The 27886-nt window shown below is 47.7% G+C and overlaps 1 protein-coding gene across 2 annotated transcripts in view; it reads left to right on the top strand.

Annotated features, from left to right (window-relative positions):
- Window positions 1-27886, top strand: part of PDE3A (phosphodiesterase 3A) — a 421890-nt gene that overhangs the window by 363139 nt on the left and 30865 nt on the right. For both annotated transcript variants that reach the window (XM_060245837.1, XM_060245838.1), the window contains exons 5-9: window positions 5289-5404; window positions 6172-6391; window positions 16304-16389; window positions 20438-20607; window positions 23738-23875. In XM_060245837.1, the coding sequence (XP_060101820.1) occupies window positions 5289-5404; window positions 6172-6391; window positions 16304-16389; window positions 20438-20607; window positions 23738-23875 (730 nt within the window). The remainder of the gene's footprint in view (window positions 1-5288; window positions 5405-6171; window positions 6392-16303; window positions 16390-20437; window positions 20608-23737; window positions 23876-27886) is intronic.

Here is a 27886-nt window from a genome sequence, read left to right as displayed (position 1 = left end):
GTACTTTTCTCCCTTTCTCACAATACAAGAACTCGTGGGCATTCGATGAAATTGCTGAGCAGAAAGGTTAAAACAGATAAAAGGAAGTACTTCTTCACCCAAAGGGTGATTAACATGTGGAATTCACTGCCACAGGAGGTGGTGGCGGCCACAAGTATAGCCACCTTCAAGAAAGGTTTAGATAAATATATGGAGCACAGGTCCATCAGTGGCTATTAGCCACAGTGTATGTGTGTATATAAAATTTTTTGCCACTGTGTGACACAGAGTGTTGGACTTGATGGGCCGTTGGCCTGATCCAACATGGCTTCTCTTATGTTCTTATGTTCTCCCCCTCTTCCTCCCCTCCACCCCTCTAGCCTTCTCCTTGGCCTTGCCCCCAGGGCCCCTCTTCTGCTGCCTGTCACTCATGTCACCCTTGGCCAGTCTCTCACAAACCTAACTCACTACTCTGTACCCTGAACCAACAGGTACCCTGACTTCTTTTTTAAAACCCTCCCACCAAAACTTGTTTGTTTTTTTTTTGTCCCTAACTTGTCCTTCTTTGGGTTGAGGTAGTAGTAGTAGTCTGGTAAAGTTTAGGAGACTAGGTGATCCTGCCTCTACCTGGCTACAGTTTTTAAAAGCCTACTTTGAGATGAAGGCAATCCTTGTTATATCCTCCTAGTTAAACTTCTAACTAGATCCTGGGACAAACCAGATTTCCTGGCAAACTAGAAATCAGGTGTCCCCTATAACTAGAGAGAAGCTGTGGTTTACCCTACGGAAAGGTAAGGATGCGCTGGCTTTCAGTGGCTGAAAGCAAGATGCATTGCAACCCTAGTCTCTTTAAAAGGGAGTCTGATGTGGCTTAGTAGTCTTGCCGCCTTTTACAAGAAACCTAAAATCTTTTTAAATTGCCCTTATCTGGCCTAGTTGAATTTTGAAAGATGATAAAGCCCTAAACTTTTTTTTTTACATTTCAAAAAACACAATCCCTAAAAACACCCTCATTAGTGAGGCAGCCTATTTAGTGGCCCTAGGCAAACAGAAAGCAGCCTCAGACTCCAAAAATAGCTCTATAAAAACATGAAAGTGGCCCAGCACACACATCAGCCCCCTCACACCAACCAGAGGTAATTAAAAAAAAAACAAAAACGTGACAGAAAGAAACCTAACTTTTAACCCCACCCCCAAAAAAACACAGAACAAGGAAAAGGGACAACAGGACAGGATGCAAAACCAACAGCAACAGATCCAAACAAATCCTACTGAGAAAAGGCCAACAAACTCAACTGTTAAAAAACTGAACTTATTAACAATAAAAAACCTCAGGCCAAATCAGTCAACACCCCCCCGCCCCCCCCCCCCAAAAAAAACAGAACCAGGAAAAGGGACAACAGGACAGGATGCAAAACCAACAACAACAGATCCAAACAAATCCAACTGAGAAAAGGCCAACAAACTCAACTGTTAAAAAACTGAACTTTTTAACAATAAAAATTAGGCCAAACAGCCCCCCCCCCCAGAAGAACCAGACCCAGAAGAGAAAAGGTACAACAGCAGCACAACACAGCAGCAACAAATCAAACACAGAATCTTTTTAAAACAGTAAAAAAAAAACCTTGACTTTTAACAATACAGGAACTTAATCAACCCCTCCCCCCAAAAAAACCTTCACCCTAACCACAAGAAATCCAAGCCACCCAAATCAGGAAAAGTAAAAACTGCACTTTTAAAAGTCCTCTCACTAAAGTAAGATATAGGCAGATTGGCAAACCCCCCACCCCCAGCAGAACCCCCTAACCCCAAATGTATTATGGTTTTATATGTTTTATGAAATTGATTGTTTTTATGATATTGTAAGCCGCCCTGAGTCCGCTTGCGGAGAGGGCGGGATATAAATATAAAGTAATAAAATAAATAAATAAATAAATAAAATAAATAAATAAGCTACCCACCCAAATCTGGATAAGTAAAGGGAATCTGAGTCTTAAAAAGTCCTTTCACTTTTATTCTAACTAAAATAAATACCTTACCTTAGATGTCTTCTCCAGGCTAGTCAGGCAAGGCTGAGAGACAGCAGCAGCAGCTGAGGCCAAGGGCCAGTGCAGCAAAATCTCTCTCTCACACCAACACAGCAACAATGGAATGGAGTCCAGCCAGGCAGACTCTTTAAAAAGGTTCTCTGGCCCTACACAGAGCAGTTTCAAAAAATACCACTGCTCTGTGATTGGCCAGAGAACAGTGTTTACTTGGATACCCAAGTAAACAAAAGAACAACAATGTTGCTGATGGCTGGGGGATTAGCCCAGCCATCAGCTACACAACAGCCCTGCAAAGCATGCATTTGCAATGCATTTTGCAAATGCATGCTTTGAATTGGCTGCTGGGGCTCCTCTCCCCTTCCCCCTCCCCCTCCCTCCCTGATCCCAGGGAGGCTATGGGAGAGGCGGGAAAAGGCTTCCAAAGGCAGGAAAAGAGGCAAGCAGCTTTCCTGAGGCTGCAGAAGCTCCTTTCCTGCCTTTTACATTGAGTTCTGTATACTTCCAAATATTGATTTGGAAGTATACGGGGAGCCATATACGGCTTCCGTATAATGCCTTCTAATTGGATTCGGATGTATATGGCGCTGTATACTTCCGAATCAGGGGGTATTCGGCAGTCTGTTCGGTTCGGCCGAACCGAATGCACACCCCTAGACCAGGGGTGGCCCAACTTGCTTTACAGAAAAGCAACATAGAATAAGCATCAGATGTTTGAGAGCCTTAAGACATGAACAGGTATCACACACACAAATGTCTTTATTAAAACTCTTAATACTTTCTTTGCACAGACAGATAAAATTACATATGAATGCACTTTACAACATGACCATGCTAGAAGGAGACTTTTTTAAAAAGCTGGGGATAACAGTCCCCATAAAACCAACATAGGGAAAGGTTAGGGAATTATTTTTTTACATCAGTGGGAGAAAGAAACGCACACCGTATAAATAACTGACCACCGTTTGAATCATTATGCATCTCTCTTTGCCTTGACACCAAGGTTAGAAAATACAGCTCCTACAAGAGCTGTGAAACTAAGGGGGAAACCCTGTACTGCCCTCTTTAGTTTCATCTCTCCTTCCAGTGGCTCCCTCAGCTCTTGCATTCTCTTTCCCCACTCTAGTTTTTTTTTTTTAATGTGGTGGAGGAGAACAGCTTGAAATCCTGCCTATTTCCCTCTCCTTTCCTGCTTCATACACGGCGGAAATAGTTGCCTATCTATGGGTCATCGCTCAGAGTCGACGGTCCCAATGCTAAGCATACTTACTTGAGAGTAGGCCTACATTAAGATCCACCTCAACCTCCAGAAGCCGCACAATATGTGTGAAAGAGCCGCATGTGACTCCCAAGCTGCAGTTTGGCCACCCCTAGGTTAGACTCCAGCAAAACTTTAACACTAAATCATCTCCTTCGGTGCTCCTGAGTTGTTTTGCTCTGTCTCTAACCCTGCCTCCTATAAAATCACCACGAGGCAGTTGCTCATATGACTAACAACACCAGGAAGCAGATAAAAATACCAAAGAGCTGTGCTAAGAGAGTGTGATTAGAAAATAATAAAGAGAGCATTAAGTCATTTGGCATTCTCCAGCGTACGCTCATGGGCGATGAAAATGAAGAATGTTAACTAATTAAAAGAGTAGTCAGTCATCCTGCTTTTTAATTGATGAATCCATCAAAGGATGTCTGTTTCACAAGAGTTAGCTCTGATTAAAATAATATTTTTAGTCTACCGTTTGGGAGTCATTGACACTCTTTCGATGCTTAATGAAAAGGACAGATCTCATCCCTGTACTCTGACACCCACTCCTAATTTGCATCCCTACCATTTAAAACCGATAATAAATCCCAGTTACTGTCTTTATTAATTACTTGACTCACCCCACTTCGGAACAAATGGGGGACCCGCAAGGAGTTGCGGGGGATATCTCGTTTTCCCCTCCCCTGCTGTTGCGTCTTTCCCTTCCTTGACAGCTCCCATAGCCTCTCTTCTTTTCCTGCTTCCTTCCCTTCTTCCTTCCCATCAGCCAGCCTACCTTGGTATGCCTCCCTGTCTCCAGCTTTTTATCCTCTCTACTCCAGGAAAACTATGGCTCGGTTGCACAGTGTGGAGCCAGGTCCAGTTGCAAGGACTCATGAGGAGCACCCAGGGCTTTTTTTTTTTTTTGTAGCAGGAACTCCTTTGCATATTAGACCATACCCCTCTGATGTAGCCAATCCTCCTGAAGTTTACAGGGCTCTTAGTATAGGACCTACTGTAAGCTCTTGAAGGATTGGCTATATCAGGGGGTGTGGCCTAATATGCAAATGAGCTCCTGCTACAAAAAAAAACATGGGGGCACCTCGCTTTCCCCTGTAAGAGAGCCAGTTTGGTGTAGTGGTTAAGTGTGCAGACTCTTATTTGGGAAAACCGGGTTTGATTCCCCACTCCTCCACCTGCAGCTGCTGGAATAGCCTTGGGTCAGCCAAAGCTCTGGCAGAGGTTGACCTTGAAAGGGGGAAACCCTTTCAGCCCCACCCACCTCACAGGGTGTCTGTTGTGGGGGGAGAAGATATAGGAGATTGTAAGCCACTCTGAGTCTCTGATTCGAAGAGAAGGGCAGGGTATAAATCTGCATTCTTCTTCTTCTCTGTATCCCTCTCCCTGCACTTTCCCCTCTTTCCCTTCTCCTGGCAATCCCTATATCCTCACCTTTCCCTGCCTCCTCCTCCATCGCCACCACTTATATCAATTCCCTCTCTTCCGTTTTATCTTCACACAAACTTGTGAGGTAAGTTAGGCTCACAATATAGAGTTGACCCAAGGTTATCCAGAAAGCTTCCATGGCAGAGTAGGGATTTGAACTGGAGTCTTTGAAGTGGGAATTTGAAGTGTCTGTAGAGCTCTTAAAGCAACTGAAACATGATAAGTAAGCTTGGACAATTGTCAGGGGCTAGACTCTTTTCAAGACCCCACCCACTGGCAGGTTCACATGAAACCACATTGTATTCAATCAGACCCCTGGTCTATTAAAGTTAGTGTTGTCTACTCAGACTGGCAGCAGCTCTTTGGGGTCTCAGGCAGAGGTCTTTCCCGTCACCTGCTGCTAGATCTTTTCACTAGAGATACTGGGGATTGAACCTGGGACCTTCTGCATGACAAACAGATGCTGTACCACTGAGCCACAGTGCCTTCATTTTTTTTACCAACCTTTATCCCAGAGTGTCTGATGAGCAGAAAAGGCAAATAATCACCACTGGTGCATCTTTCCTTTGTGTTCACAGCTCCGAAGCTTGGAACAACTCCCTCCTGATGACCATCACCAAAAGCAGATCCTTCTCTGCCTCCTACGCTGTGTCTGCTGCCAACCATTTGAGTTCCAAAAGACCAAGTCGACAAGGTGGTCATCTCCTTGGCATATCGATGGGCATTACTCAGCTAAGTCTATATCAGTAACTGCTTATTGATCACAACCAGGACTGTTTTTGTAGCAGGAACTCCTCTGCATATTAGGCCACACACCCCTGATGCAGCCAGTCCTCCTGGAGCTTACAGTAGGTCCTGTAAGAAGAGCCCTGTAAGCTCTTGAAGGATTGGATGCATCAGGGGTGTGTGTCCTAATGTGCAAAAGAGTTCCTGCTATTAAAAAAAGCCCTGGGGTAGAGGCCATGCTCAAGAAAGTATGACAGATTTAGCACACTTTTATCCTACTCCAGTGTCACATGATGAGTGCCAGCAGTGTATACGGAACCTCAAAGTGACATGCTACCTCCTCAGAGGGCTTACAGCCTTTGGTCAGGAATTAGTTTTTAACAAGAACCACTTTTGGGGAGTGCAGGGCTAGTCCTCATTGGCTCCCTCCTGCTTCTGTTTTCTGATTTAGCAACCTCTGTGCACCATGCATGCACTCTCTTGCTCTTCAGGCAGTTTGGTGTAGAGGTTAAGAGCTGCGAGTGTGCACACTTTAGTGTGCCTTCACAGCCTCAGGGCAAATTGCCAAGCATTCCTTGCCTCCATTGTTTCAGTTTGGTCCCATGTACTTTGAGACATCCAAATGAAATCTCCTTTGAAAAGGGTGTTTGCATAAAATGGAAGCATGCTTTCAGTAGGCCATCCTTTTGTTCTGAGATAAACAAATGTAACCTTTCATTTTTTTTCTCCGGGCAGGTATTCCACCAAATATTTCACCTCTTACCTCCCCGAGCCATTCACCCATCCAGGGGACTCCAGCCAACAGTCCCACCAGCAAGACCTCAAACGAACAGTTCCCAGAATCAACAGTCACTGCCACGCAGCAAGCCAGCAAGTCCCACAGGGTCTTAGCTTGTACTCAGAGTGCGCCGAACCTATCGGAACCTGTTGTGGCCACGCCTGTCGTTTGCAGCAGGTATGACGCTATTGGGGCACTTGTTGAGCTGGCAGCTTCTTTCCCTTGTGGACCATATGCTTTTCCCCCTCCCTCTTGCGCAGCACTGTTGTATGAATTATGATGGTCAGGATCTAAACATGACACCTGCGGAAAAGAATTTAACCTGAAGCAGAAAGGTCTAGTTTTTGATTCGATGTTTTCCACTGTGGAAGGGTCAGGCCTTTATCTTGTCTGAAAGGGGCGTGTGCTTTTTTAGTAATGGACACTGCTCGTTCCCTGATGAGGAAAGATATTGGTTTGTTTCAGAAGATAGCCATGTTGGTCAACAGTAAAAAAATAACTAGATTCAAGTCCGATAGCACCTTAAAGTTAGGGTTGCCACGTCTCCTCATCACACCAGCAGGGGGATTTGTGGGGTATTCAGGGTCATCTCCAATATGATAGCTGTTGGAATTCTGAATATTTATATTGCATGTCTAGGTAATGTCTAAGTTCAGTCATTATAGGGTTAAATATATTTACCAGTTCGTATCCTTTAGCTGACTCAGGAAGGGGTATCTGGCTCACTGCCAATGAGATGAGAGCTGATGGAATGTTAAGGAGACTGTTGGAAACGACAGCTTAAAAAGAGCAGTTGGCAGCTTTGGATCTGTGAGGAGCTGACAGAATTCAAGCTTGTTAGCCGTAGAGTAAGGATGTAGTATATATTGTTGGGAAATTGAGAGAACTTTAGTATTGAAAATATATATATATATATACAATACTAAAGATCTCTCAATTTCTTTTGCGATCCAGCGGTCCATTGAACTGTCTGGGAAATTTTAAACAATTTCCCTCACAAAATTTTCCAACAATAGCATTCCCCTGGAAGTGACATCATCATGTCAGGGACATCGTGTGGCAACACTCTGGTTTGGGGGCAAAACTATATGGTAAAACTGGCTTCAAACCACAGAGTTTTGCCCTCAAACCAGAGCATTTCCGTATGACTTCCCCTATGTGGTGAAGTCACTTTCAGATGATGCCATCATGTTGGGGACAGTGACACTGTTTGGGGGAGGGGTTTCTCCTGCTAACTGGGTGGCAGTGGCCAAAAGCCCCAAAAACTGGAGGAACCCCCTCCAGGCTCTGGGGATTCACAACTCTACTTACAGTCTGCACACCTTCTCTTTTGTAGCCCTCACCTTGCGGAACAACCTGCCTGATGACTTTCATGCCGTTAAACCGAAATATTCAAAAAGGGGTTTCTACACTGGCAGTGGAATCACTAGCATAGTGTAGTGACATCTTCAGATACATTGAAATGCAGGCAGAGACTTTCTGGGAAAGCAGACTCCCCATATATAATAATGTATATTTTTCAGAAGCAGGCAAGTGAGGATGTGGGTGGCTATTCTCACAGAGCATTGTTGTAGAATAATAGAGCAATACTTCAGGCACTTGGAATTGCTTGGCGGGGGGGGGGGGGCAGATGGGAATTACACGGTCCTCTTGGGCAGCTCACATCTTGAAGTGATTTCTCCCAAATTGCTTGGCTGAAGCAAAACACAATGAATAGATGCTGTCAGTTCAGATCCAGATACTTATGCAATTTCCCAAGATGATTTATGGTGTGTCCTTATAGCGCGTATAATTTAGTAGCAAAATCTGGAGGTTCACTAACAGGTTAAATATGTGTAATGCACAAAACACATGCGTGGACAAACTCTAAACAGCTGTTTAGTACAAACTCTAATCAGCTGTTTAATGCTGTCAGCATCCACTGATTAGAGTTCTTATGGAAAACTTAGGGCCTATTTCCTGTATTACTTAAGGAAACACACATTTATTTATGCAGGCTTGTGTCACAGAGAGCTAATCACGACCTACTCTCATGTGAATCTATCAGTCAGAGTAGTTCAGAGGTGGAACCAGCTGCCTAGGAAGGTGGTGAGCTCCCCTTCATTGGCAGTCTTCAAAACGCGGCTGGATGATTATATTGGAGATGTTTTAGGCTGATCCTGCATGGAACAAGGGGTTAGGCTTGATGGTCTGTATGGCCCCTTCCAACACTATGATTCTGTAATTCTAAACTACCTCCAGACGTCCCTTGCCTTGAAAACCAAACAGGTTGACTGTGACCAGACAGCACTTTCCATCATCCTGTTCTCATTGGCCTTCCCCCCCCCCCTGCCCCATTTGTGTGTTTTTGATTTTAAGGGGAGGGATTTGTTCATCATCTTGGGGACCTTGTTTGGCAAAAAGACCTCTTTAAAACATTTTAAATAAATAAGAATATGCACTGTACACCCATATTGCACACTTCCCAGCACAATATCTGTACCTGGTGCCTGATTGCTCAACACGTTCTCTGTATGCCATCTCTGCAAAGCGCATGGCTTTTTTTGTAGTAGGAGCTCCTTTGCGTATTAGGCCACACATCCCTGATGTAGCCAGTCCTCCTGGAGTTTCTTAGTAGGCCCTGTATTAAGACCTCTGTAAGCTCTTGGAGGATTGGCTACATCAGGGCGGGGTGTGGCTTAATATGCAAAGGAGTCCCTACTACAAAAAAATGCCTGGCAAAGTGTATGCAAAGCAGAGATGCGACAGCACATATTATCGCTGACTTGGTTCACCCGCAATACACCCTGTCAGTCTCTGCCCATCCCCAGACATTCCCCAGCCAAACTCATCTTTCTGTTTCATCCTATATTTTGATTCCTTGGAACGAGAGCCATGGCAACCACCTGAAAGAACAAAAAGGTTCTGAGGGGGAAAAGCCTGCTCGGTTTTGCTTCAAAAGCTCAGTGGCAAGAAGTGGCTTCATATATTCACTCATAATTCACTTCATACTTTCACTCATCATTGCATCCATGTTTTGAATTCATTTTGTTGTTTTTGTTGTTGGGATTTTTTTTTTTATTTCACCCAGGGACTTGCATCCGTGGAGGTTGCATAGGATTCTGGGAAGCTGTTTTAATGTGCTTAAAATGTAGACTTTGCTGCCAGAGGATATAGGGATGGCCAAAGGAATAAACAATGTTAATGGGATTAAATAGATCTTCTTCGTGGTCTCTGTGCATCACACCAATGGGAGAGGCGCCGGCGCCGATCACGATCGGTAACTTCAAAGCCGCGGATTTCCGCGCCCCCGCCCCGGTGCGCATGCGCAGGCACCCCTCCCCTGCGCATGCCCAACGGGGCAGGAGCGGACATCCCGCCAGTTCTCTTCTGACCGCCGCTGAGATCAGTCGATCTTTCCTTCGGTCGGTGGATTACTTGCTTCAGCCTTGCTGGTTTTCTTTCCAGTGCGGATTCTTCTAGCGTTATCGCTTTCCTTCATTTCGTGAGTGGGGTGGAGTGTTATTTTTGTTATTTTTCCTTGACTCCAGTATCCCTTTCCCTTCCCTTCCCTCTTCCCCCCCTCACCCTCCCCACGCTTTCGCGTATGGAAAAGCGCTGGGGCTTCTTCAAACGGTGCAGGCGGTGTGGCAGTAAGATCGCCCCTCCGGACAGCCATACCCTTTGTTTGCTGTGTTTAGGAGAGACACACAAACCGGACTCCTGCACCCATTGCGCGAGGTTTTCCAGACAAACCCGCAAAAACCGAGCGGCTCGTCTCGCGGCAGCCTTGGTCGAACAGGCGCTGTCTCCGAGGAATATGGCGTCATCAGAAAGCGCGCCAAAATCCTCGACGTCGGTGGTCGATACCGACAAAACCTCCCTCGATGCCGATCGCCCCCTGAAAAGAGCGGGCTCGGCTTCGTTATCAGAGACCTCGACACCAGCGAAGAGGTCTAAGGAGGATAAAGGAGCTTCTGCGGGGTCGAAGAAAAAGTCCGACAAACAGAAGCATAAGAAGGTTCCTGCGACCTCGTCACCGACATCGCCGCCCGATCTAACAACTCCAGTGTTACCGCCTTTAAAGTTGCTGGCCTCCCCGGCTCGGCATCGACCGACTGTGCCGCTCGAATCGATGTCGACGCAGATAGCGATCTCTTCCGACTCCGATCGAGATCTGGAATCGGCGCAACGTCTGGTGAGCGATGACAGCCCTTCGGACCTCACTCAGGAGGAGAAGGACAGCTCTCGAGATCGACCGGAGACGACTCCTCGGGATCGATCCCGCAGTGCGCAGAGAGTCTCCCCTCTAACACTGCAACGGGTGCCACATCCGGACCAGCTTAAGACATCCCAACGGGACCGATCCTGGAGTCCTCGGTATCGACGGGATCGTCGGTCATCGAAGGAGAGATCTCCGGAGGATCGATCTCCTAGGAGGCACCGAGAAGTTTCCCCACGACTGCGAACACCGCCACCGCTCTCGTGGGACCAAAGGCAATGGCAATACCTCTACGGGTCCTGCCCGATGCCGTCCATGTTTCCCTGGTTCCCTCCTCGTCAGCCTGATTGGGACCAACGTTCGGAAGCATCTTACCGTTCGAGGACATCGTACCGCCCCCCGAAGCGCAAAGCGTCGGCGTCGAAGCCTCCGGCCGAGGAACCGGCAAAGAGGAAGAAGTCTCCTCCCACCGAAGAGACTGTGGCCCCGGAACCGATTCGCGATCGACCCGCTCAGTCAGACCAGTCGGAGTCCCCGGACTCACCGAGATCCTCCGAGGGCTCTATCCAAGAGGAGCAGCTGTCCTCAGAGGAGCTATCTCCCCCAAACAAGGTCGGAGAAGATCAGCCCATCTCCCCTTCGGAGGACTTAAAATCCTATGGGGAACTGATAAAAAGGATGGCTCAGTCTATATCTTTGTCGACCATTCAGCCTGTGCCTGTCGTTACCGATAGTGTATTCGACATCGTTCAGATGGATACATCGACGGCCGTAGCGCTTCCATTGACAACGGTGATGTTACACACTGCAAAAGCTTCATGGGACAAGCCTGCTTCCACCCCTATTACATCGCGCAGGCTTGATCACATGTACCGTATTCAAGAATCCTCAGCGGACTTTCTCTTCAATCACCCCCGACCCAATTCAATCGTAGTGGCTTCATCCTCCAAGGCCAGGAAGACCCACGCCACCCCTCCAGACAAGGAGGGTAAGAAGCTAGATGGTCTGGGGCGAAGATTTTACACGGCAGGAGCATTGGGCCTCAAGGTCGCCAATTACGCTGCCTGCATGGGGCGCTATCAATACGCCCTATGGGATCGTGTGTCCACCTTACTCCCAGGGCTTCCAGAACACTCCAGAAATGCCCTTAAGAAAATCCAGAACGAGGGCATGGCATTGGCCAAGCAGCAGTTAAACTCCGCTAAACACGCTGGGGATATAGGTGCCAAGACTCTTACTTCGGCTGTGACTCTTCGGAGACACTCATGGCTGAGGTCCACAGCCTTACAGGCCGACACCCAGGCTTATGTCGAGGACTTACCTTTCGATGGAAAGGGGCTATTCAGCGCCACCACCGATACGGTGCTCCAAGACATGGACAAAAGCATCCGTACCTCCAGGAATCTGGGGGTACCGGCGTCATCCAGGCAGCAAACCAAGCGTCCATGGTCCAAGGCATGGAGCAAGAAACCCTTCCAGAAGCAATCTGGGGACCAACAATGGCGGCCCAAGACCTCGGGCTCCTTCAGCAAGTCCCAGTACGGGGCTAAGGCCAAATACTCGCCTACCTCCTCCCAGTCTTCCAGGCAAAAGGGGAACAGGCCGGCTAAACAGGGCCTTTGACTCCCCCCCCTTCCTTTACCACACCCCCTCCAATTCTTCAGACCACCCCCGCCTCTGGCCCTTTTTCCGAGCGTGGTCGTCCATAACAACAGACCACTGGGTGCTGTCGATAGTCCGGCTGGGCTATCTAATCGAATTTCTACAGGAGCCGAAGGCTCCAACATTCGTCTACACCACCCCGTCTCCCACCCTCCGAGAGGAGGTGAGGACTTTGCTCGAGAAGAAGGCCATAGAACCCGTTCCGCCAGACCAAGTCCGAATGGGGTTCTACTCCCGCTATTTTACCGTCCCGAAGCGGGATGGGGGCCTGCGGCCCATAATGGACCTTCGGGGACTCAACGACTTTATACCACACCAAAAGTTTCGTATGACATCCCTGTCCAACATACTTCCTCTGCTAAACCCTGGAGACTGGATGGCTACATTGGACCTCCAGGATGCTTATTTTCATATAAGCATCCATCCAGCTCACAGAAAATTTCTAAGGTTCGCCATTGGGACTTCGCACTTCCAATACCGTGCGCTTCCCTTTGGGTTGTCAACAGCCCCAAGGGTATTCACAAAGACTATGGTAGTGGTGGCGGCCCACCTCAGATTGCAGGGCATAGCAATATACCCGTACATCAACGATTGGCTTCTGGTGGCCGGATCCGAACCCGACCTCCTGAAGCATATCTCCACCACCCTGAACCTCCTCCAACAGTTGGGGTTACGAGTGAATATGAAGAAGTCCTTCCTCCATCCATCCCAAAGGATCCAATTCATTGGGGCGATTCTGGACACACAACAGTGCAGGGCATTTCTGCCGGAGAAAAGAGCAAAGGACATTATAGACTTAATACACATTTTCCGGTCAAGCCAAACCGTAACTGCACTCCAGATTCTGCGGTTGCTGGGACTAATGGCAGCCACTACGGCGGTGCTGACGTTTGCACGGCTGCACATGAGGAGTCTTCAGTTGTGGTTCCTGAGACGATTCCGTTGTGGGATAGACCCTCCGCTACGCAGGTTTTCCATTCCGCAGGAGATCCTGGCGTCTCTGACGTGGTGGTGCCACAAGCAAAACTTGCTTCAAGGGGCACCGTTCCACAGGCCACAGCCGACAGTGACTCTGACCTCAGACGCATCCCTATGGGGATGGGGGGCACATGTCAACGGTCTTTGCGTGGGCAGCAGATGGCCCAGGGACCACCTGCAATATCATATCAACTTCCTAGAACTTCTGGCGATTCATCACGCTATCCTCTCTTTCAGGCCACTGCTAGCAAACCGAACTGTAGCAATACTGACGGACAACACCACGGCGCTGGCCTATATAAACAGGCAGGGCGGCACGGTGTCTCGCAAGTTGTGTTTTCTAGCATTGCAGGTATGGCAGATTTGCATGGAGATGAACACTTACCTCTTTGCAGCTCACCTCCCGGGCGAGCAAAATGTATGTGCGGACTTCCTCAGCAGGGGAGGAGCGTCCCTGCACGAGTGGGAATTGAACTGGACCTTCCTACAGCCGGTCTTCCAGGAGTGGGGGACTCCGGAGATAGACGTCTTCGCCACTCGGGACAACAGAAAGTGCGAGAACTTTTGTTGCCGGGGGGGGAAAGATCCCTTGTCGCTGGGGGACGGTCTTCTGCTTCGCTGGTACCGCCTCCACCTCTATCTGTTTCCCCCGATCCCGCTCATCACACGGGTGGTGCAGAAACTATACTCAGAGCGTCCGAGAGGCATCCTGATCACCCCCTGGTGGCCCAGGCAACACTGGTTCGCCCCTGTGCTACAGTTGTCCAAGGGCAGGTTTCACCACTTCCCAGGGGAGCCGGACCTACTTTCCTCCCAGCAGGGCAGGATAGTTCACCACGACGTCCCGCATCTGAAATTGACGGCATGGAAGCTCGGCTGAGCGAGCTGTCAGAGAGGGTGCAACACGTCATCCTTAATTGTAGGAAGGAGTCAACGAGGAAGTCCTATGCCTACAAATGGACTCAGTTCGTTAAATTTGCCTCTCAAAGGGGCAGTGACGCAAGGAGGGCGGGCCTCCCTAGCATCCTTGACTTTTTGGTCTCCTTGTTAGACAGGGGACTGACGGTCTCTTCCATCAGGGTGTACCTGGCGGCCATCTCAGCCAACCATGAGCAAGTTGAGGGCAGGTCGGTGTTCACTCACCCTACCACCAAGAGTTTCCTGAAGGGGCTGGTGCGGCTGTACCCCTCTGTCAGGGCTCCTTTGCCTTCCTGGGACCTACCCGGGGTTTTGGAGGGTCTCATGGGAAAACCCTTTGAGCCTATGGCCACTTGTTCCCTGCAGCTTCTTTCATGGAAAGCGGCTTTCCTGGTGGCCATTACCTCAGCACGTCGGGTGGGAGAACTGGCGGCTTTGCGATGTGACCACCCTTATCTGCAGTTCAGCACGGAAGGGGTGCGTTTGCGACCAGATGTGACCTTCCTACCGAAGGTGGTGTCTGCCTTCCATTTAAACAAGGAGATTTACTTACCGGTCTATTTCCCGAACCCCACTTCGGCTTCGGAAAGACGTTTTCACGCTCTTGACGTGAAGCGCGCACTCTCCTTTTATTTACATAGAATCAGACCGGTGCGCAAGGACTCCAGGCTCTTCGTCTCGTATGCCTCGGCCTCTATGGGGCAGAGAATCTCCTCACAGAGACTGTCCAAGTGGTTGACAGAGACAATTAAGCTGTGCTACTTGCTACGTAAGCGGCCTCTGCCGGGGCCTATCAGAGCTCACTCCACGAGGGCAATGGCTACCTCAGCTGCGTTCATGAAGGGGGTGCCTTTGCCGGACATTTGCAAAGCAGCTACTTGGTCCTCCCCGCATACGTTCATCAAACACTATGCGCTGGACCTTCAGTGGAGACAGAGTTCGTCGGTGGGCAGTGCAGTTCTGCAGTCGCTCGCCTATTGACGGACCACGCAACCCTCCTCCAGGTATGTGGTGAGCTTGCTATTCTCCCATTGGTGTGATGCACAGAGACCACGAAGAAGATAAACAGGTTTCCTACCTGTAACTGATGATCTTCGAGTGGTCATCTGTGCAGTCACACTACCCGCCCACCTTCCCCACTGCTGCGGGTCCGTCCAGGGCTCCTGCAGCGGTCAGAAGGAACTGGCGGGATGTCCGCTCCTGCCCCGTTGGGCATGCGCAGGGGAGGGGTGCCTGCGCATGCGCACCGGGGCGGGGGCGCGGAAATCCGCGGCTTTGAAGTTACCGATCGTGATCGGCGCCGGCGCCTCTCCCATTGGTGTGACTGCACAGATGACCACTCGAAGATCATCAGTTACAGGTAGGAAACCTGTTTATTCATGGAGCTTAAGTCTATCAATGGCTACTAGCCATGGTGACTGAGGGGAACCCCCACATTCAGAGGCATTAAGCCTCTGAATCCCAGAACCAGGAGGCAATATTAGGGGAAGTCCTCGGCCTCTATGCCCTGTTGTTAGCTGTTCAGAGGAGCTGACAGGTCACTTTTGGAGTCCAGCGGCATGTTAAGAACAGCAAAAGTTTATTTGTTGGTCTTAAAGGTGCCACTGGACTCGAAATTTGTTCTGCTGCTTCAGACCAACGCAGCTGCCCACCTGGTTGGCCACTGTGTGAGACAGGATGCTGGACTAGATGGATGACTGGTCTAATCCAACAGGGCTCTTCTGATGTTCTTAGGATGCTGGACTAGATGGACCACTGGCCTGATCCAGCAGGTTTCTTCTGATGTTCTTAAGATGCTGGACTAGATAGACCACTGGTCTGATCCATCAGGGCTCTTCTTATGTTGTTAGGGTGCTAGACTAGATGGATCACTGGTCTGATCCAACAGGGTCCTTCTCATGTTCTTAGGATGCTGGACTAGATGGACCACTGGTTTGATCCAGCAGAGATCTTATGTTCTTGGGATGTTGGACTAGATGGACCACTGGTCTGATCCAGTGGGGTTCTTCTTATGTTCTTAGATGGTTTGCCCTGATTGAACCACCAATATCTGAACTGTATCATGTTACATTAAGACTCATGGGAAAATCATTCAGAGCAGTGACATTTAGGGTTGCCAAGTCCAGGCAGGGAAATTCCTGTAGATCTAAGAGTGGAGCCTGAGGAGGGTGGGGTTTGAGAAGGGGAGAGACCTCCAAGGAATATATTACCATAGATACCACTGTCCAAAACAGCCACAAATGGAACTACATTCCATGGGAAGTGAGCAATTTGCTGGTTGACATGTGTTCTGATTTACACAATCTTTTGTCATTTGATTCATGCTGCAGCTGTGGCAGGCCGTATAACCCGACAGAGCCAGGAGAGGGGATTTTGGAAAGAAGAGATGGAACAACGCACCCTCTAAACAGAACAGGTAAAATGGAAGCATTTGGCAATGAAATGAAAAACTATTCCACTTTAGTGTTCTGAAACACCCTTAAATTTCATTGAGTTCCGTTCAGGATTACTTTAGTTACATACTGGATGTACAGGTTTTGTCCTCTTGTCAGACCTCAAAAGCTAAGCAGGGTTGCCCTGGTTAGTATTTGAATGGGAGTCCTTCAAGGAAATCCAGGGTTGCCACAGAGAGGCAGTCTTTTCCCTTGACTTGATGGCAAAAAGGGGGGGAGGGGAAAAATAGAACTTCTAAGGTGGCGTTTCCCATCTGCAGGGTTGTGACCCGACACCGGGCCATGGAAGACTCTTTGCTGGATCGCAAGGGGCTCCTGTCGATGTCCCGCTGCGGGGCAGAGCTCAGAAGGGCCTGCTGCGTCTGCATGGCGGGCTTCAGGCTTCCTGCTGCTGGGCAGAGCTCAGTGGAGCCTTCTGTGACCGCATAGCGGGCTCCGGGCTTCCCACTGCGGGGCGGAGCACAGTGGGGCCTGCCGCATCTGCGCAGCGGTCTCCGAGCTGCCGTGGGCTTTCCGATACCGGGAGGAGCTCAGCGGGCCAAGCTACGCAGTGCAGAAAGTCAGTAGTTTTAAAAGTGAGTTTCTCCAATCCCTTATTTCTATTTTTCTTTTCTTTTCTTTTCTTTTCTTTTCTTTTCTTTTCTTTTCTTTTCTTTTCTTTTCTTTTCTTTTCCTTTCCTTTCCTTTCCTTTCTTTTATCTTTCTTTCTTTCTTTTTCGCTTCTTTTCTTTCACTTCTTCCCTCCCGTTTTCTTCTATTTCCTTTCTCTTTCTTTTTTCTTTTTTTCTGTCTTTTTGTTTCCAACTCTCTCCCCCCCTCCCTTTTATTCATTCTTTTTTGTCAGTTTTTCTTTTTCTCTATTTGCTTTATTTCCCACCCCCACTCTTTCTTTCTTTCTCTCTTTCTTTCTTTCTTTCTTTCTTTCTTTCTTTCTTTCTTTCTTTCTTTCTTTCTTTCTTTCTTTCTTTCTTTCTTTCTCTCTCTTTCTCTCTGCAAGTCAGTTTTTCCCCATGTTTTCTTTCTCTCTCTCTCTCTCTGTCTTTCCCACCGTCTCCTTCCTTCCTTCCTTCCTTCCTTCCTTCCTTCCTTCCTTCCTTCCTTCCTTCCTTCCTTCCTTCCTTCCTTCCTTCCTTCCTTCCTTCCTTCCTTCCTTCCTTCCTTCCTTCCTTCCCATTGCTAATCTGAGTAGACCTGGGGGGGGGGGGGGGCGGGGAGGCTTGAAATGCCCTGCGATTTCATGTTTTCCCAGGCTGCCATTTCATGTTTTCCCAGGCTTAGAACCCTAACCCTAAATCCCACTATTCACCTACCTTTCCTAAACAAAACATTGCAAGAGTTTTAAGCGTGTTTGTACATCATTTCCTGTCTCCCTGCTCCATCCCCAAAGTCTTCCGGCTCTACCCCCAAATTTTAGTGAGCCACAAAGGAGAATTGTAAAAATAACCAGGCCATAGGGGGAGGAAAGTTTGGGAAACCCTGTTCTAAGGCCTTACTTAGCACAGTCGTTCAGAGCCTGGTGATACAGTGGACTCATCATGTTTGGTGTAGTGGTAAAGTGAGTGGACTCTTATCTGGGAGAATTATATTTAATTCCCCACTCCTCCACTTGCAGCTGCTGGAATGGCCTTGGGTTAGCCATAGCTCTCATAGGAGTTGTCTTTGAAAGGGGAGTGGCTGTGAGAACTCTCTCAGCCCCACCCACCTCACAGGGTGTCTGTTGTGGGGGGAGAAGATAAAGGAGATTATAAGCTGCTCTTGAGTCCCTGATTCAGAGATAAGGGCGGGGTATAAATCTGCAATTCTTCTTAAAACTGTTTCCACCTGAAACCATGGAGAAAACTAGCTGCAAAAAAGAGAGAGATTAGAATGGATCAACAGTGGAAGGAGAGAGACAGCCAACAGCTCTATGATCCCCTCTGCCAGTCCTCTGTCTTCAGTAGTACTATCTGAGCTCTTAACAGTTACTACTTTTTGTAAAGTATAGATGGGCCCTTCTGTCCTTACCAATGAGAAATACCAACCCAAGTGTTTTTGTAGAACAAAGATGGTGTCCCCATGTAGGTGACCTTTGTGATCTTATAACCAGTGTCAAAGCAACATTAATTCCTTGGAGAAGAAGAAGAAGATATTGGATTTATATCCCGCCCTCCACTCTGAAGAGTCTCAGAGTGGCTCACGATCTCCTTTACCTTCCTCTCTCATAACAGACACCCTGTGAGGTGGGTGAGGCTGAGAGGACTCTCACAGCAGCTGCCCTTTCAAGAACAGCCTCTGCCAGAGCTATGGCTGACCCAAGGTCATGCTGGCAGGTGCAAATGGAGGAGTTGGGAATCAAACCCGGTTCTCCCAGATAAGAGTCCACACACTTAACCACTACACCAAACTGGTTCTCCTATGTTAGCAAACTAGGAGCCAGTGGACTCTGTAGCCTGAAGCAAAGCCCACCATCCATACCTCTTTAAACCCACCCTTAAACAAGAGGTCAGACTTACCAGCGTTTCCTTGAAGCCAGAATCTAAAAAGTACCTGCTTGAATGCAGAAGGTACCTGGCTTAATCTCAGGCAATCTCTAGTAGAAAGAATATCACAGGGCACAAATTTGCTTGAAAACTTGGAGTTATGTTGCTGGTTAGACAATACGGAACTAAGATTTGCCAGTGGGCTGACTTGCTACACAATGGTTCCATATGTTTCCATCTCTAGAACATCAACGTGCATCTTGGACTTTTAATGACCATATAATGGAAATGATTTTATTGCATATGTTGTTTTTAATGTTTTATGTTGTTTTCAATTGTTGTTAGCCGCCCTGAGCCCGTCAGGGGAGGGTGGGATATAAATCTGATTAAATATATAAATCAATCTCAAGGGAACTCTTGATTAGCCCTAACCATAGACAATAGCAGTAAAAAAAACCCCACGGTTAAAGACTTGTGCCAGGCAGGGGAGGGGCCAAAGTTCCCATTTGCCCATTTTTGGCAAGAGACCTCCAGCCAATTGTGCACTGATGCTCAGCTGTCCACTGATGCTCAGCACACAATTGTCCTGTTGAGAAAAATTAAAAAGGAAAACCATGCCTTGGTTACTTACCAGAAGTTCTGAACATAGAGCTCATGGCAATTCCTAGAGCTACTCGGAAGTGGCAAGTGTAGCTCTAGGGTTCATTGTCGTGGCTTCTGTACAGTCTCTCATAGCACTGCGCAAATGCAGGACAGCTGTGGCGTCTAGGACTCTAAAGCTTTCCAGAAGATTTGAAGTGTTTGGAGTGCTCCCCCTCCCATCCAGTTCAAGCCAGCATTTGCCACCCAGACAGGCTTGTGACAGAAGCAGGGAGAGAACTGAGGGAGGAGTGATTGTCCAGGGGAGAAAAAAAATTAAAAGAAGAGTAAGGCCTCAACTACTTACCAGATGTTCTGACCATCAAGTTCCTGTCAATTCCTAGACCTACCCGGAAGTCACAATGGTGGCCTCTAGGCTTTCTGGCAGTCGCTAGCACTACCCTTGACACTTTCAGGTAGCTCTAGGAATCACCTGGAACTCTTCCGGTAAGTAGCCGAGGACTTCTTTTTCTTTTACTTTTTCTCCTGGGACACTTCCCCAACCCACACACAAATCTCCCACAGGCAGTTGCCCAGCAAACCCAGCAATGGAGCCATCTTGCACCAGCACTATCCTTCGTGATTTCTCAGAGCCAATTTACATTTCCCTGAGGCTGTTTTCCCTCTCTTGGCAACAAGAACAGCATTACTCATAGGTGCATGTGAATGACTCCAGAACTTACAGCAGTATAGACCAGGGGTGGCCAACGGATGTTTTTTGCCTACAAGTCCCATCAGCCCCAGCCAGCATGGCCAATGGCTGGGGCTGATGGGAGTTGTAGGCAAAAAACATCTGGAGAGCTACCATTGGCCACCCCTGGTATAGACCACCATGTAATAGGAGAAACCACTCTCCTTTTTTTTATCACTCAGACCTAGCAGCCCATCACAAACTGTTGGCCTTGTGTTTCAGATGATCCGGCACAAGCCACCTCGGACTACGAAACGAACAACAGCGACAGCAGTGACATTGTGCCGAACGATGATGAAGCCGATTGTTGCAAGGAGCAGGCGCGGACAGGGCCCGTCTGTAGTCCATATCCTCCGGACACAATCCTGTTACATCCCTTGCTGCCGCCCGAGGTAGTAGTTGGTTCGTGTGCTCTTCAGTGTGGCTGTGTCTCTTGTTGCCGTACTTGAGGAACAAAGTGTGCAGAAGTAAATTCTTCCTTTGTCCAATAGTCCAGTGGTATAGTGCATGCCTTGTGACTGTGATTAAAATGTGGAGTTTACTGCCAGAGGATGCAGTGCTTATGGCAATAAGCAGCTTTAAAGGGGGATTAGATAGATCCATCAAGAGCCCTGTGGCGCAGAGTGGTAAAGCTGCAATGCTGCAGTCTGAACTCTCTGCTCACGACTCAAGTTCGATCCCGGTGGAAGCTGGTTTCAGGTAGCCGGCTCAGGTTGACTCAGCCTTCCATCCTTCCGAGGTCGGTAAAATGAGTACCCAGCTTGCTGGGGGGAAAGTGTAGATGACTGGGGAAGGCAGTGGCAAACCACCCTGTAAAAAGTCTGCCGTGAAAACATTATGAAAGCAATGTCTCCCCAGAGTCGGAAATGACTGATGCTTGCACAGGGGACTACCTTTACCTTTTAAGATAGATCCATGGAGGATAGGTCTATCAGTGGCTATTAGCCACAGTGACTGATGAGAACTTCCACATTCAGAGGCAGTTGACCTCTGTGTCCCAGTGCCAGGAACAGGGCTTTTTTGTAGCAGGATGCATATATCTACTGTATCTTACCTCAGCAATCCCACAACAACCCTGGAAGGCTGGTTAGTATGACAATAGCAGGTAAATGAAGAAAAAACCATAGATTTATACCCCACCCTTCACTCTGAATCAGAGTCCCAGAGCGGCTTACAATCTCCTTTACCTTTACCTCCACTTGCACCTGCTGGAATGGCCTTGGTTCAGCCATAGCTCTGGCAGAGGTTGTCCTTGAAAGGGCAGCTGCTGTGAGAGCCCTCTCCAGCCCCACCTACCTCACAGGGTGTCTGTTGTGGGGCAGGAAGGTAAAGGAGATTGTGAGCCGCTCTGAGACTCTTCGGAGTGGAGGGCGGGATATAAATCCAATATCATCATCATCATCATCATCCTCCCACACAACAGACACCCTGTGAGGTAGGTGAGGCTGAGAGAACTCTCCCAGAAGCTGCCCTTTCAAGAACAATTCTTGTGAGAGCCTTGGCTGACCCAAGGCCATTCGAGCAGCTGCAACTGAAGAAGTGGGGAATCAAACCCGGTTCTCCCAGATAAGAATCTGTGCACTTAACCGCTATACCAGCTGCTGGAATGGCCTTGGATCAATCATAGCTCTCGTAGAGTTGTCCTTGAAAGGGCAGCTTCCGTGAGAGCTCTCTCAGCCCCACCCACCTCATGGAGTGTCTGTTGTGAGGGAAGAAGGTAAAAGGAGATTGTGAGCCATTCTGAGATTCAGAGTGGAGGGCGGGGTATAAATCCAATATCTTCATCCATCTTCTTCTTCTCCCCTCCCCAACTCCGTGCCTCTTTGCACTCGATGTAATCAAAATTCACCTCAGAGCCAATGGGAATTGCAACACAGCTGGCGATTTTTATCAGTACCATCACACAGATACGTAAATCCAAAGCAGTGCAGCCCCTAGCATCAAGCACAACAAGTGAATCAAGGATAACACCCCCCACCCCCGCCACCAAAAAAAAAAAAAGATTGTTGTGAATGATTGCACAATGCGGTGCAGATGTGGCCTCAATTAAGCTCTTCCATCTAAATTTAGCTCCTTTACTAATAGCCTCCTTGGTGGGAGAGGGTGCTAGAGTCCAAACTGACAGCTCAGGGGAATATTCTGTCTGCCACAGCCACACCCTCTGAACCCTACAAGCTTCTATCTAGTTTGAGTTTATTTAAACAACACAATTTAAAAAAAAAAATCTGCAGACTGATACTGCTTTTTTCATTTTCTACTTGAGTAAGATCAGGGGTGGAATTCTAGCAGGAGCTCCTTTGCATATTAGGCCACACACCTTTGCCAATATGCAAAGGAGCTCCTGCTAGAATTCCACCCCTGAGTAAGATCTTTAGTCTTGCTTGAGATCTAACTTTTCGTTAAGTCTCTCGTGCTGCTGGAATAATAACTTCTTGTTCTTGGTTTGTGTTGAGTTTTGCCTTCTGGTTTTGTTTTGTTTGTTTAATTTTGAAATCTTAGTTGAAAAGGAAATGAAAACAGTTGGATCCCAATAGAAGTGAATGGGAATATAAAGAATATGTTGTACATCAAAGGAATTGGAGGACTAAATAACCCCAATGTGGCAGAAAGATCATTTGTTAAAATAAGTATCTGAAGAAAACAGGTGTGACTCAAAGGCTCATATTGAAATATATAGGTTGGTAGCAGGGGTGGAATTCCAGCAGGAGCTCCTTTGCATATTAGGCCACTCCCGCATGATGTAGCCAATCCTCCAAGAGCTTACAAAAAAGAGCCTTGTAAGCTCTTGGAGGATTGGCTACATCAGCGGTGTGCAAAGGAGCTCTTGCTAGAATTTCACCCCTGGTTGGTAGTCTTTAAGGTGCCCCAGGATTTAGCTTACTGGTCTTGTCTACTGTAATTTATTGTCAACACTTTGGGAAAACTTATACAAGGCTTAGAAACCCTCTTCCCACCCCACCCAATATTGGGGCATACCCTGCTCAGTCTCTATTGTAATATGAGGCTGGAACAGCTCTTCTTTGAAAACAGCAAGTGATTTATTCAGTCCACAAAACACAACACACACACAACCCAACAATATCCCCACTTATATACACTCCAGACATTGCCTCCAGCCGATTATCTTTTAATAACTATATGCAATGTTACAAGTGCCCCAAAAGCCAACCAATCCAAATGTTTGTTGAAGGCCCAATCAGGACAGTTCCCTCCGAAACAGTCTCTTTCCTGATTGGGCAATGCTTAGAGTTTTTAGGAGCCTAGCTGAAGGCTCAAGCTCTGGCAAGACAGAGTTCAATGTCTCTCAGTATCCACACTTCAGGGCATGATAGTAGTTCATTCATTCTCTCACAGGAATGTCAGAGGTTTCAAATAGACCTCAAAAGACTTTCTGGTCAAAATAGTGAGGGAAACAGAAATGAAATTCAGGGCTGAGGTGGCAATAAGAGGGTGTGTCCAATGCATAAATCTGGAGTGATCTCAGTGACCAATGGGAATGTCTCTTGTTGGTTCTTCATGCAGGAGAAGCCTATTCTTGCCCCTGAGCCCCTCATAATGGACAACCTGGATCCGCTTATGGAGCAGCTCAACAATTGGAATTTTCCAATCTTTGACTTGGTAGACAAGATCGGCACAAAGTGTGGTCGGATCCTCAGTCAGGTAAGCAAGTGGGTGTTGTATGTTTCAACTGTGCAGCCTTGAGTTTTGTAAGAAGTGTGTGTGTTGCTATTGGGGGCTGTGCGAACACTGTGACCAAGAGCATACTGTGTGCATGGGTGCATGGCAATTGTGGAGCAGCAAAACTGTACCATATATGATCAGAAAATCCCCCCTCCACCTTGTCATAAAAAATCTCCAATAGATGCTGTCCTTCTAACTGAGAGGTCACTCCTTTGTCAGCATTGATAATGTGGTAGCATGGAGTAGCAGTTCTAAAACAGGGTTTAGGTGCCTACTGACACGTTTCCTGATGTCTGCTAAGAGTTTGCAAAAGGTGGGTGGAGCCAGGTTTTTCCCAGCAGGGTTTTTGATTGGCTACTGGCCATTTGATTGCGCAGGTTTTAAAAAACATTTGTTGGGCAACAGCTGCCACCACAAATCAGTAATCTTGGGGGAGCACAGTGGGAAGACTCCTGGAGTTCTGGCCCTGCCAGTGGACCTTCTGATGGCACCTGGGGTTTGGCCACTGCGTGACACAGGGTATTGGACTGAATGGGCCATTGGCCCAATCCAACATGGCTTTTCTTATGTTCTTATGGCCCTGCTGGTGGACCTCCTGATGGCACCTAGGTTTTTGCCACAAACTGTTGGACTCCATGGACCTGGTCCAAAATGGCTTCTTTCATTCTTCAGTGTGTGAATGAAAAAAGCAATTAGGGTTTGTAGAATCTTTCGGGCTCAAGTGCTGTCTTCTACTGGAGAAAGTTTTCCTTCCAGACGTTTCGTTCTCAGCTGCGGAGAACATCCTCAGTGGCGTTGCAGCCGGAGCAGGCACTCTGACCTTCTTGGCTGCTGTGCATTGAGTGGGGCCAGGGCTGCTGGAGAGCTGCAATTTCTAGGCTGGAGGGGGTGTGGTGAAAGGGCAATTGGTTTCACCACACCCCCTCCAGCCTAGAAATAGCAGCTCTCCAGCAGCCCTGGCCCCACTCAATGCACAGCAGCCAAGAAGGTCAAAGCGCCTGCTCCGGCTGCAACTCCACTGAGGATGTTCTCCGCAGCTGAGAACGAAACGTCTGGAAGGAAAACTTTCTCCAGTAGAACACAGCACTTGAGCCCGAAAGATTCTACAAACCCTAATGATGTTACCAGCCATGAAAACCTGAAAAAAAGCAATTGCAACAATTACTGTTAAAACTCACCGGGTTCCTTTCAGGAATGTATGTACCTGTTCCATGAATAGCCAAAGTTTGGTGGTTGTACACATATAAATGTCTGGTAGTTCTCCATGATAAAGTCTGCATTCACTGGTGTATATCAGCGTATGTCCAACATACAGAGGGGGCATCCACCAGTGAATGCAGACATTCTCCTTGAGATGGTCAGTATTGATCTATGAATGTCAATCATTAACCATGTTTTAGGCCTTCATCCTACCGTATTCAAGACTGGGCCTTTGGACCTTCTTTGTAAATCTTGCCTGCCCCCATGCACACTATGACACCCCCTCACACTTCCCTTCCTCAGAGGTAGATTTTTCCTTCAAAATTTTGTTCCCTTCTGTCACTGAGCCACCCCAAGTAATGTGGTTTACTTCTTTGTCTTTAAAAGACTGTCTGTCCCACCCTGTCACAGAGATATAATTTGGCTTTTAGCCAAGCCCTGAAAGTCAGGGGAAGAATAAGGAGCTGTAGTGCCCAGGGGTCCCTTTAGCCACCTCTCAGCTCCCGGTAAGGAGACCAACCTAGGGACTTATGACTAATAACAGGGGGGAGGCCAAGTTCTTCCCCCTTCCCTGATTACTGCCACCACACTGATTTGTTTTATAGGGCCCAATCCACCTTAGTTTCCCCTAAGGGGTTAATGGTTCCCAACTAACCAAAAAGGTTAGGACGTACACCTTCTCCTACGTAGGGCCAATAGGCACTGATGCCTTGCAAGCCACTGACACAACAAAACGTTTAAACAAAGGTTTGTTTTAGCCATGCAGATAGTCCCCCAACACAATATAATTAAAAATAACAAAAGCTTCAAAGCTAACTAATACCTCAACCCTCAGGTCAATTGTAGGAAGCCAAAACGATCCAGAGTCCCTCAGGCACTCCCTCCTGGGATGGTCTGGCCCAGTCTACCAGGGTTCCAAAATATTCCCTTAGGTCACTGCCTCACCTTGTCCAAGCAAGTAGACAAAGGCCCCCAAACTAAGAGAAAAACTCTCCTTTGTCTAACTCACCAGCCTCTAATTGTCCATCAGGGCCTGATAGCCTGCAGCTGGTGGCTCCACCCTGAGGCTACAGCAGAAAGGGAGATATTCTGGGAAACTTAAGTCAATTTAAAACTTGCCCCTGGCACTTCAGGAGCCCTCTTGGGTTCAGATGGCACTTGCGGTGATGTAACAGTCAAACAGAAAAAATATATATTTAAAAGACAAGGGAAGGTCAGGTACAATTGTTAACTTTGAGGCAAAAATCAGTGGTTGTACAGATTATAATTCTTTCCACAAGCAAATGACAGTTATTGAAGATTATTTTCTTAGTTATTGAGACCATAATATTGAGAGGCTTTTCCCTGTGTTTTCCAAACACAGTGCTTCTTAATGGAGTTTTCTATTTCTCTTATTTCCCGGAGACCGGTACCTTCTTTCAGTACCTAACTATCTTCCTTTTAACCCCTAATTTGAGGTGTCTCAAGCAGTTTCCTTTCACAATAGACCAGGGATCTCCTCATTTCAGAGCTCAATCTACCTGTTTCACTGGGCAGTGTTAAGCCAAATGCCCTCAAAACGAGGTTGGGGAATTAGTTAGGTGGGCACCTGGCTCATTAGGAATCTTTTTACCAATTTATACCAGGCTTAACCATCCAGAGGGTAAATGCTCAATAAAAAGGACTCTAATTTAATAAAAACCAATTGTAATTTATTTAGAATAATAGTTCTTCCACACAAGATAAAAATACAATACAATCACACATTCACACAGGCCTAAGAAACACAGATAGATTGATAGGGGAACGTATAAGGGTAAACAGACAGGGTAATATTTACCATCGTAGTCTTCGAGGAAGGTTCCAATGGCGACATAAGAGGACAGGGGAAATGGACCCAAAACTGTGGCCAGAATTGGGGATGGATCTAGACAGCGGACCTGGGATACTGTTAGGTGCACACCTGAGTGGAGTTGGGTCAGAGGTTAAATAGACTCCCTTAGACCCCTTAGGGGATGGGAGGTGACGGGGAGGAGAGATGGGAGGCTCTGTGATGACCATGAAGGCTGGACATTAGCAGAGCCAATGGTGAGTCCTTTGGTGACATCCAGTTGGGTGTCAGCTTTAACCAATGAACTTCACCTTAGTCCTGTGAACCTGGAAATTTCCAAGTTGCAATAAGGCCTGGGGCGGCTCCAAGGGTGTCAGTATGGAAATGGCTAGGTACTTGGGATTAAGTGGGCTTATCTGGGAAGGTGACAATAGGGAATCAAATACTGGCCTAGGTATCACCCGGGTAAGACAAAGACTTGGTTGAGACAGGAGAAGTTCTTCCTCTTTTCTCATCATCTTCTGGGCAGGAGTTATTGTTTAGGGTATTGCCCGGCAATCAGGAACATTAGTTGAGCTGTTAATCCATTCATGGGGCAGATGGGTTGCTTGCGAGCCAAGGGTGACACAGGGTGTGTACGTGAGCCTTCCACTATGAAGGAATGAAGTCCAGTCTGGCAGGAAGATGGCTACGAGTGGTGTTAGAAACTGCTTGCCTGTACAGTTCATGGTGGTGTGGCTTCTGCCACTGCAGTGGCCAAGACTGGGCACACAAGGAGTAGCCGGCAGCTCATTTGTAGAATGCTGCTGCAAAGCTGAGGCTGATAGTATCCACATAAGCCTTAGAAACTGTAAGCAAAGTCCACTTCTTAGAGCAGATGTGTGAGAGTCAAAACTCCAGGCACCCTGGCAACCATACTGGTGATCACAATGTCCATATGTATGAAAAGTAGGGGGCTTTCCTTACAGCAGGGATTCTTC

The sequence above is a fragment of the Heteronotia binoei genome, chromosome 8 (genome assembly GCF_032191835.1).
Source record: "Heteronotia binoei isolate CCM8104 ecotype False Entrance Well chromosome 8, APGP_CSIRO_Hbin_v1, whole genome shotgun sequence".
Taxonomy (NCBI): Eukaryota; Metazoa; Chordata; class Lepidosauria; order Squamata; family Gekkonidae; genus Heteronotia; species Heteronotia binoei.
Note: the sequence above shows the minus strand (reverse complement) of the source record. Positions and strands in the feature narration are given on the sequence as shown.